The sequence below is a fragment of the Oncorhynchus kisutch genome, linkage group LG28 (genome assembly GCF_002021735.2).
Source record: "Oncorhynchus kisutch isolate 150728-3 linkage group LG28, Okis_V2, whole genome shotgun sequence".
NCBI lineage: Eukaryota > Metazoa > Chordata > Actinopteri > Salmoniformes > Salmonidae > Oncorhynchus > Oncorhynchus kisutch.
Window position 1 is genome coordinate 26,355,991 of NC_034201.2, and position 12,063 is coordinate 26,368,053.

Here is a 12,063-nt window from a genome sequence, read left to right on the forward strand (position 1 = left end):
TTTTTATTTTTTTTTCCTGGCTCTCTCTTGTCCCTCTGCAGCAGACATATGGTGAGCAATATGTTTGGAATTGAGTGGCAATACATATAGAATTGGCACCTAAGTATCGTGATGATATTGTATCGCGAGGTCCCTGGTAATGCCAAGCCCTAGCGTTTATGTTCTCAACTTACTTCAATATGAGTCATTGTATTGGGGTTATGTGTGTATATTTATTTGGCTTAATTTTACTCTGCATAAGGCTCCTTGACTCTTGTATTCAAAACACAGATTTGATTTGACATGTGATGGCAAAAAGCATGTGGATTTGTGTGTGCACTTATTTTCAATCAGCCATTCATTCACATTGCATTAGTTTTCCCAAAGCCCATTTTTCAATGTAAAGTGTCACAGTGTTCACGCTTTTCTTCATGTGACATATAATACCTTAATACCTCTTTAGTGGTATTAAGTATTTATGCTGTTTTCTTGTTTCTCCCTCTCAGCAGCATACTGACACTGTTACATTTCAAATGAAAGAGGTTTGTGGTTAGTTGGGAAGGCTGAATAATTTGCCGCACTGATCTAGAAAATATCCAACGCATGCATAGGTGGACTCAAAGCAATGATATTGTTACAGCTTTACATGAAGCCTTGAATGCAGTTATTTTACCCCAGGCTTAAATTCCACCATCCCAGCTATACTCATAGAATTGATACAGATTCTCTGTACATGACCAGATTGTCTGTGTATTGGTTTAATTTCTGTGAAGCTATGCACACCGAGGCAGACAGCCAGCCTGACAGACAGAGGACGACAGACAAACACACAGACACAAAGACAAAGAGCCAGCAAACTAGCCAGATGGTTGGATGGATGCATGGATGGATTTATGGTGAGCTCTATTAGAAATGTATACGAAGCCAATCATTGAATAAGTTCTACCAAGCAGTCGTTTTCCTATAGTTGAAAGAGAGAATTAGTTTGTTAAGTGAAACTTATCGTAGTGTTAGTGGTCCACAGGGAGTGAGAAGACTGGATTACCCTTCTGTTTTTAGCCTATATGTGGAGAGTACCACAGAGACCATGAGGGCCACAGGCATGTATGGGGTTAGAATGCTATGCTTTATGGCTCCAGGCAGCCAGATGAGATGACGCTCACCATGCACTGTGAAAAGCTAAAAGAACCCAAAGTTATTGGTGCTCATTATACATTTGTTTAGATGTTGTGTTCACCAGATTGGCCTGTGCTATTCTAAGCATAGAAGTGGAGACAGACCATCCTTGAGGAAAGTGAGATAGATGACATGGACTATATCTGCAGATATAGACATCAACAGGCATACTATATAATAATATACTGTATCTTTTAGTGACATGAAAATATCGATACAGTTGCATATTATTTTTTTTACGATGTATCTTACCGTTTTACCTATCGCATTATTATTTTTGCGGTAGTTGGCTGTACCTGCAATAAAACTCTTTTTTGCAATAAAGCAATAGAAAATTTCTTTCATAACTTGTTCTCCATCTTCTTTTCAAATAGGGAGCAAATTTTATTGCAGAACTTTTATTTCCATGACTGATCAAAACTTGTTTTCTCATAGCTCTCTCTTGTCCCTCTACAGCAGACATATGGTGAGCAATATGTTTAGAACATTTAATTGCAATAAATCACAGTATTGAATCGCAATGCATATCGTATCAGCATTTAAGTATCGTAATAATATCGTATCGTGAGGTCCCTGGCAATTCCCAGCCCTAGTATCTTTCGAAAGAATATTGTGGTAGTATTTTGTCAGCAAACATTTAGGGTGGTGTCTTTTCCTAGACAGTGCTCATATAGCGCTTGTAAGTAAGTTATGTTGATGCCTTGCACTTATAGCTTTGCACCTTCATCATGTGGTAAAAACAACAGCACAACAGTGAGCAATGAGGCAACATTTCTGACAGGCAAATCGCTAGACCAAAGTGTGTCTGTGTGTGTGTGTGTGTGTCTGCGTCTGTGTCTGTCTGTGTGTCTGTGTGTGCGAGCCAACCTTTCTCCACAACCATATGTGCCTAATTTGCTGAAAATATGCTAAGTAGTGTAATTCTTTAAGGACTATTAGAGCAAGGCTGATAAGACCACCCGCTCTACTGCTTTGGGTGGCTTTACCCTGCAGTGCTGGAGTATGCTGGAACAGTATTCCTTCAATAAGTATTGTTTTATTCCAGTACTCAATGCAAAGACACAGTTCACCTCACAAAGACATAGTTCACAACACACTCTCCAATATCTCATTGTTTGAAATTCATTATTTAGTTTTGTTTAACTGTAAACCAACACGGTCAGTTAGCCATGCAGCACAGCCACACACTGAGGTGTTGTGGCCATTATAGAGAAGTATGATGAGATAAAATATTAATTAGATACAGATGACTGAAAATGCTTGAGGTCGCATAAATTATTTAGGTTGTGCAAATTGCATTTTATGTGAGTGTGGGTGGGTTCCTCACTAAATGCCTTTAAATGGGTTTTAAAATAGCCAAAGATAGGTTGCGTGGGAGTCTGGGAGAGGTGATCGGGCACATTCTGTTGTTTTCCAACTGATGTGACATTAAATGGTGGAGTTTGTGGTCTCTGGAACCTAATGATGGCACCACTGAGATGGATTGGGACAGATGATGTCAGTATGGCCAGCTCTCCATGTCCTTTAGCTTTGGTTGTTAATATAACAGGCTGATTCTGAGGTTGTATTTACAACACACAGTGTCATCAGCAGCACCACAGCTAATCAAAATATATACCAATTATATTATAAGGTACTCCATTTCAGGGAATTTGGGAATTTTTAATCCACATTGCTGATTTATCATGTCCGTCGACGTCAAGGACAAATTAGTTATCAAAGCTGTTGTCATACTCAATTGTGGACATTGCTATGGATTTAGATAGCAGCGATAATATATTGGTTAAAGAGTCAGGCCGGCCTTTAATTTGTATTAAATTAAGGAAAATAGGCCATACTAACCAAGTCAATTTGTTGACCAAGCAGTCCCCCGTTTGCACATATAGTGTCCGTATGGTATTGAGTGTACGCTTGTTACGTTTCTTACCCCCATACCTTTTCAATTTAGTGCTTACTCAGAAATCTAAACCTGAGCCACTTTAAAATCCATTACTCGGCCGTGATGTCACTCGCCACTCTTTTCCTCGCCTGGGGCGTTTTTAAATCTCTGGAAAGTTTTATTTTGGTCAAAGAAAACGGGATAATTATAAGTGCTCTGGCTGAAATGACATGCCACTGGCTGCAGTAGCAGCACAGCACTACTTTTCCCCTGGGTCTGCCTGTCACTCACTAAACCTAGGGCCACATGTGCTGGGGGGGGGGAAGAGTGTGTGTGTCTCTCGGTTGGGGGTCCCCACTAGAAACATCACCAGAATGAGAGGGGTAAGGGGTTAGAGGCTCAGTCAATGAGAGGCACTATGTGTTTTAATCTTAGTGCCATGGTCTATTGAGACTTCCTAATCATGAGCAAAATACCTAGATGTGCAGATGAGAAACTGAAAGATTTGAGGAAAACTGCGAGAGTCTATTGTAATGATGGCTGAATGGTCATTGCTAATATATCATTAAGCACGGTTCTGGGCGATACTAGAGACAGATAATGTTGGGTCGAATGTAACACTAGGTCTTTACAGTTTCTGCCCAGAAAACTTGCTATGAAAGAGATTATTGGCTGATACCAATATCATGTTTCTTATAGGCCATCACCAACTATATAATTGTGTAAGTGTGTATCTGTGTGCTACGTTTGCTGTGGTGGCTGTCCTCGTGGGTGTTCTGGAATGTGTTGGAGTGTTCTCTGTGTTCTCTGTGTGCCGTGGCTCCATGCTCAGTGTGTGCTGTTATGATAAGTGTGTGTGCTTTGGCATATATGTGTGTGATGATAAATCGGCACTCCGGTTGCCTTTGGTTCCCCACAGGGTATCAAAGTACTACAGACAGTAGGGCAACAGAGTGAGTGGGAGGCCACTATGGTCGGACGAAATGGGTATGATGTCACCAGGCCTCTAGGCCATCGTCGTAGCAACACCTACCTTTTATCCAAGCTCCACTGGTGCCTGTACCAGTGTGCCTCAGAATAAGAAAAAGAAAGATGCACACACTCTTTGGGTAAGATGTTTTTTTATATAAATAATAACCTAGGAGCTGCTTAAACTGCCTGCCCCCCCCCCCCCCCCCCCCCACACACACACACACTCACTCTTGGGGTGAGATGTTTTTTCTATAAATAATCTACATGTAGTGTAATTGTTGGAGGTAAGTGGCATTAGGGTAACACAATATGCTGCGATTGCGATTTGACTTGTGATATACACTGTGTGTATAAACATTAGGAAAACCTGCTCTTTCTATGACATAGACTGACCAGGTGAATCCAGGTGAAAGCTATGATCCCTTATTGATGTCACTTGTTAAATCTACTTCAATCGGAGACAGGTTAAAGAAGGATTTTTAAGCCTTGAGACAATTAAGACGTGTGCCATTCATAGGGTGAGGGGCAAGATAAAAGAGGGGCAAGACAAAATCTTTAAGTGTCTTTGAACACTGTCGTGACTTGATTTGAACATTTATTTGAAGAATTATATATCTAATTAACTAACTATGTTTAATTGTTACCCAATTCAATTAATCAAGTAACAATTAACTCATTAGGATCTGTGGCACCACGAGAACAGATCTTAAAGAGTTACCATCTCCCGAATTAAACTCTAAAAGGTCTTTACCTATCACAGTCAATTTATTTTTATTATTTCATTATTATAACCTCGTATCATATCACCATTCTGAACAGTTGTAACCTCCTTGCATCTGCAAAAACCCGAGCCTTACTTATGAGTCAGTACTACACAAATTGGTTTAATTATTTATTTACTAGCTAATTAAATGGGAACTCAGGATAAACATACACACTCTGCACTATTTATTGATTGGAAATGTAATACTCTAAAAACAGGTCCCTAGCAGAATGACAACAACGTGGCTTCTTGTTAACCTTTCTGGGAACGGTGCTAGCCCTAGTGGAACACCTGGCCTACAGCCAGTGAAATTGCAGGGCGCCAAATTCAAGCAACAGAAATCTCAGAATTAAAATTCCTCATTTTAAAGATAAACTTCTTGTTAATCCAACCACAGTGTCCGATTTCAAAAAGGCTTTACGGCGAAAGCACTCCATGCGATTATGTTAGGACAGCGCCTAGCCAAAAACCATACAGACATTTTCCAGCCAAGGAGAGGTGTCACAAAAGTCAGAAATAGTGTTAAAATGAATCACTAACCTTTGATGATCTCATCTGGTAGCACTCCCAGGACTCCATGTTACACAATAAATGTTTGTTTTGTTCGATAAAGTTCATCTTTATGTCCAAAACCCCCCGTTTAAATTGGCGCATTATGTTCAGTAATGCATTGTCTCAAACAAAAATCCGGTGAAATTGCAGAGTCAAATCAAATTACAGAAATACTCATCATAAACATTGATGATAGATACAAGTGTTATACATAGGCTTAAAGATGAACTTCTTGTTAATCCAGCCGCTGGGTCAGATTTCAAAAAAGCTTTATGGCAAAAGCACACCATGCGATTATGTTAGGACAGCGCCTAGCCACAAAACCATACAGACATTTTCCAGGCAAGGAGAGGCGTCACAAAGTCAGAAATAGCGTTAAAATTAATCACTTACCTTTGATGATCTTCATCTTTGATGATCTTCATCTTGTGGCACTCACAGGAGTGTTAGAGTTTCAGCGGGAAAAAGGTCTGTTGAGACAAAGACATTCCATTGGTGAATTTGGAGAGGGAAAGTCTGGATCTTCTCCGTTGATTTACAACAGGACGTGAGTTGTTTATCCCCATTAGTTCTTGAGTGTGTCAAGTACTGCAACGCTGTAGTGTTTTTCATGCTCAAAAGTTTCCCATGTGTATCAAGAATGGTCCACCACCCAAAGGACCTCCAGCCAGCTTGTGGGAAGCATTGGAGTCAACATGGGCCACCATCATGGAAAGCATTAGACATCTTGTAGAGTCCGTACCCCAAGGAATTGAGGCTGTTCTGAGGGTAAAAGGGGGTGAAACTCAATATTAGGAAGGTGTTCCTAATGATTTTTACACTCATTGTAGATCAAAAAACTTGGGTGAACTGTTGAAATCATTCAAATAGAATGGTTTATATTAAGAAGCAAAGAACAAAGCAACATTGTTCTTGTTTGGAACAATCTGTTGACTGCATTTGACCTAACAGAACAGCATGCAAACATAAAGTGAATCTAACAGCGTGGAGGAGGAACTGAACTGCTTGATTTACGGGGGCAGGGCTTGGTGTATGGGGTGAGCAGCCGCAAGAGGAGAGTGGGACGCCCTTACACATCTCAAATTTGCAGTTCGTTGTGTTGCTCTGGATGTCATTAGTTTCAATGGGGTCTGTCCGCAACAGAGTGGCATCTCAGTGCCCCCTTGTGTCCGAGGCTCCATAGGAAATAGATGGCGTATACTTTGAATTTCTTCTAACTCTGCTTGGTCTTCAGTCCGAAAATAGAACAGTAAGTTACCAAACCATAGTATGAGGTACTAGAAATTATTACAATTTTAATAATAATGTTGAATAATAGCAACAGTATCTTCAACTTAGCCTAGCTTTTAGCTAGCTAGTGCTAAGGTTAGCTGCTCTGTGTAAGACAGCTTGACTTGCTAGAAAGTAAGAGATAGTAAAAGAAACAAGTTGAGGAAAAAGCAACTAAAATAAAACATGTTTTATTATCACCTGAAACAGTATGCTTCTCCTTTCTTGAATTAAACTTTTTTTTTTGCAAATTTGCAATATCACAAAATAAATGCGATCTCGGATGAGAGACAGGCTCTCCTCCATCTTGTATTACAAACACTACCAGTAGCGGGGAAATACTGGGTGAAAAGAAAATCGGTCCAGTTGTGTACATGCTGAGAGAGACGATAAACGGAGTAATCTATAAAAATGGATGTTACACGCAGTGTCGTTTCAAAATATTACATGCGATACAGTATGGATCTCTTGCAATATGAATATTACACATGTGAATATTGCAATTGTTATGTGAATTTGATTAATTGTGTGTGAGCTGTCCAGGAGCTGCTTAGCCTGCCTACCTCCTTCTCCTACACACACGCGCACACACGCGCGCACACGCACACACACACACACACACACACACACACACACACACACACACACACACACACACACACACACACACACACACACACACACACACACACACACACACACACACACACACACACAGCCTATGATTAATAAGTAATTACAACCAGCTCAGCTCCCAGTGGCCACGGGGCCGCTCGCTGTCTGTTCCCTGATGGCTCCCAGATGTGTCCTGTAGGACGGAGGAGGAGAGCCCATAGAGAGTGGGAGACGTGCCTATCTCTCCAGCCCTACTGCTTAACCCTAATGGGCCACATATTATAACACAATAGGCCTTTACAGGCCTGACATTCACAGCGACAGTCAGTCGTGACTGTACAAGCTGTTTATTTCTGGAACTGAGAGGGATCGCCAAATCGCTCTAAATGGAGGTCTCTGTCGAGAGTCGTTTCCCCAAGCCCGGGTTAGCGTTCATGCAGGGTCTCAGCAGTGTGTTGACTATGAGGGTCCTGCCAAGGCTAGACACCCTTTTTAACCGATGGGTGTTCTGTCCCCCAGTAGCTAGGGGATGCAAGCCATTACCATCATGATTTGAAGAGGCCCTATAATGCACAATAATACAGTACATCCACAAAGATATGTGTAATGAATGACAATATACCCATCTCTTTCTCACTCTCCCACCTCTCCCTCTCGCTCTCTCAGGTAGAAGGCTGTGTGTGCTGCTCGTGTCTCTGATGTCAGCCGGGGGTCATGATTCAGACTGGAACAGACCCTGCAGGCCCCACCAAAGTAAGTCCACTAGTCCAGACAACATCTCTACACTAAACCATGGCCATACTGCATTGGATCAGCTGTACCATGAAAATATTGCTTTTCATTTATTAGTAGAGAGTACTTGCCGAACCATATTGGACATCCTGTGACTGAATCTGAGTCTCTTCCATTCATTTCGATACTGTGAATGGAGGATATACACAAGTGTATCAAAGCAGAGAAGTAGAGTGTGTAAGCAGTACCTACACTGTGTGTGTGTGTGTGTGTGTGTGTGTGTGCATGCATGTACAGTATGTGTGTGAGTGAGTTAATCCATGACCTCTTCTGGGAATAATTGACCTGGACTGCTTTTCCAATCCTCCTCCTCTCTCTCCATACCAGTGGATTAGAGTGGGCCAACTGTCTCCACCAGTGTTATGTCTGCTTCTGGTAAAGCCATGACAGTGTACTGTGTGACTGCTGGGCGTTAATTTTACTGCTACGTGGTAGCTGGCTGCAGAGACGCTTTTTTATCTCCTTAAATTCCTCTTCTCTCCTCAATAATACAGAGGACAGCCAGATGGGGGTCCCCCAAGGATCTTTTTCACAGGATAGGGTTTCATATCAGCCTAGAGAGTACTGCTCCAAAAGGAAATAGTCCAGAATTACAGCTTTTCATGGTCCAGTATTAGACAATGAAGCCTGAGTTTAACGTTTATTTTGTGGTAAAGTCTGCAGGTGTGGGCTCCCTATTACCCTTGCACCTGTGTGTAACGCTATTGTGACGTTATTGTAGAGGTATTTCAACACCTTTTGCCGTTTTAGGTTAGATCTGTGAATGCATTGCGTTGAGTCAATATTATGCTATCCATAGAGGGTGTTGCAGTGGATGACAAGGAGATGTCTTTAGGGGAAGCAATAGGGCCATTGTGGATTGTGCCAGTGTGATTATGAGGGTGGTCCCGAGGGTGGAGTACTTATTCATTGTCATAAAGGTCTAGAGCAGAATTTCATCTGTTTGGTTTGGCTGCAGGCCCAGGACCGTTGAGTCTGCAGATTGCAGTCTACGACGTTGTCTACATGTACTGTACCTCACTCATACACTCTTAACAAGTCTGTCATGCATGACCTAGCATTTGATCATAACAAGTAACAACTTAATGACATGAAGACATGAATAAGTATAAGTTAATTGTGATTTGATGTCCTCCATAGGTCTGTGCCTCATTATGGTGCTGAATGACAGTACACTGAAATAAATGAAGGTTATTAAATTGTTGTTCCTTATCTCTTAAGGTTCCTGGAAGAATTCATGCTCAATAAAGTATCTTTGAATTAAATGTGGGCTTCTTGACGTGGCATCTACGCTTCTTCAGAATTCTAAAACTTTATTGAAATGTATGGAAACCTGCAGATGTCTCCATTTCAGTGTAACATTTCTATTGCTGCGCCACCCAGGACCCCAGGTATGCAGTGAAATCAGAAAGTATTCATACCCCTTGACTTATTCCACATTTTGTTGTGTTACAGCAATGCCATGGATTAAATCAATATTATTTTTCTCACCCATTGACCCAAAATACCCCATAATGACAAAGTGAAAACATGTAAAAACCTTTTTTTTGCTAATTTCTTGAAAATAAAATACAGAAATATCTAATTTACTTAAGTCTTCACAGCCCTGAGTCAATACTTTGTAAAGAACCTTTGGTAACGATTAGAGCTGTGAGTCTTTCTGGGTAAGTCTCTACGAGCTTTCCACATCTGGATTGTGCAACATTTTCCCATAATTATTTTCAAAATAATTCAAGCTCTGTCAAATTTGTTGTTGATAATTGTTACACAACCATAGATTTTCAAGTAGATTTAAGTCAAAACTGTAACTCGTTTACTCAGGAACATTCATTGTCTTCTTGGTAAGCATCTCCAGTGTAGATTTGGCTTTGTGTTTTAGGTTATTGTCCTGCTGAATGGTGATTCATTTCTCAGTGTCTGGTAGAAAGCAGATTGAACCAAGTTTTCCTCTAGGATTTTGCCTGTGCTTAGCTCCATTCCGTTTCTTTATTATCCTGAAAAACTCCCCAGTCCTTAACGATTACAAGCATACTGTTCCTATAACATGATGTAGTCACGACTGTTCTTGAAAATATGGAGAGTGGTAAATCAAATCATTAAATCAAATGTATTTATATAGCCCTTCGTACATCAGCTGATATCCCAAAGTGCTGTACAGAAACCCAGCCTAAAACCCCAAACAGCAAGCAATGCAGGTGTAGAAGCACGGTGGCTAGTAAAAACTCCCTAGAAATGCCAAAACCTAGGAAGAAAGAGAGGAACCAGGCTATGTGGGGTGGCGAGTCCTCTTCTGGCTGTGCTGGGTGGAGATTATAACAGAACATGGCCAAGATGTTCAAATGTTCATAAATGACCAGCATGGTCAAATAATAATAATCACAGGCAGAACAGTTGAAACTGGAGCAGCAGCACGGCCAGGTGGACTGGGGACAGCAAGGAGTCATCATGCCAGTTAGTCCTGAGGCATGGTCCTAGGTCCTCAGAGAGAGAGAGAGAAAGAAAGAGAGAAAGAGAGAATTAGAGAGAGCATACTTAAATTCACACAGGACACCGGATAGGACAGGAGAAGTACTCCAGATATAACAAACTGACCCTAGCCCCCCGACACATAAACTACTGCAGCATAAATACTGGAGGCTGAGACAGGATGGGTCAGGAGATTTAAAGTAGATTTAAGTCAAAACTGTAACTCATTATGTTTTGGATTGACTTTGCCCCAACATTAACACTTTGTATTCAGGACAAAAAGTTAATTGCTTTAACACATGTTTTGCATTGTTGCATACAGGATGCATATTTAGGATTATTTTTTTCTTTACAGGCTTCCTTCTTTTCAAATCAAATCAAATTGTATTTGTCACATACACATGGTTAGCAGATGTTAATGCGAGTGTTGCGAAATGCTTGTGCTTCTAGTTCCCACCATGCAGTAATATCTAACAAGTAATCTAACCTAAGAATTCCACAACAACTACCTTATACACACAAGTGTAAAGGAATGAATAAGAATATGTACATAAAAATATATGGATGAGCAATGGCCAAACGGCATAGGCAAGATGTAGTAGATGGTATAGAGTACAGTATATACATATGAGATGAGTAATGTAGGGTATGTAAACATTATATAAAGTGCCATTGTTTAAAGTGGCTAGTGATACATTTATTACATCAATTTTTCCATTATTAAAGTGGCTAGAGTTGAGTCAGTATGTTGTCAGCAGCCACTCAATGTTAGTGATGGCTGTTTAACAGTCTAATGGCCTTGAGATAGAAGCTGTTTTTCAGTCTCTCGGTCCCCACTTTGATGCACCTGTACTGACCTTGCCTTCTGGATGATAGCGGGGTGAACAGGCAGTGGCTCGGGTGGTTGTTGTCCTGGATGATCTTTTTGGCCTTCCTGTGACATCGGGTGGTGTAGGTGTCCAGGAGGGCAGGTAGATGAGTGTGATGAGGTGATGAGTTGTGCAGACCTCACTTCCCTCTGGAGAGCCTTACGGTTGTGGGCGGAGCAGTTGCCGTACCAGGCGGTGATACAGCTTGACAGGTTGCTCTCGATTGTACATGTGTTTTTGGTGACAAGCCGAATTTCTTCAGCCTCCTGAGGTTGAAGAGGCGCTGCTGCGCCTTCTTCACCACACTGTGTGTGTGGGTGGACCAATTCAGTTTGTCTGTGATGTGCCAAGGAACTTAAAACTTTCCACCCTCTCCACTACTGTCCCATCGATGTGGATAGGGGGCTGCTCCCTCTCCTGTTTCCTGAATCATCCACGATCATCTCCTTTTTTTTTGTTGAAATTGAGTGTGAGGTTATTTTCCTGACACCACACTCCGAGGTCCCTCACCTCCTCCCTGTAGGCCGTCTCGTCGTTGTTGGCAATCAAGCCTACCACTGTAGTGTCATCTGCAAACTTGATGTTTGAGTTGGAGGCGTGCATGGCCACGCAGTCATGGGTGAACAGGGAGTACAGGAGAGGGCTGAGAACGCACCCTTGTGGGGTCCCAGTGTTGAGGTTCAGCGCGGTGGAGATGTTGCTACCTACCCTCACCACCTGGGGGGCGGCCC

General features: G+C 41.6%; 1 protein-coding gene across 5 annotated transcripts in view; it reads left to right on the forward strand.

Moving 5' to 3' along the window:
* The window catches only part of erg (ETS transcription factor ERG), a 75,305-nt gene that overhangs the window by 11,577 nt on the left and 51,665 nt on the right, over positions 1-12,063 (forward strand). For all 5 annotated transcript variants that reach the window (XM_020463626.2, XM_031807742.1, XM_031807739.1 and 2 more), the window contains exon 2: positions 7,872-7,958. In XM_020463626.2, the coding sequence (XP_020319215.1) occupies positions 7,920-7,958 (39 nt within the window). In that variant the 5' untranslated portion in view covers positions 7,872-7,919. The remainder of the gene's footprint in view (positions 1-7,871; positions 7,959-12,063) is intronic.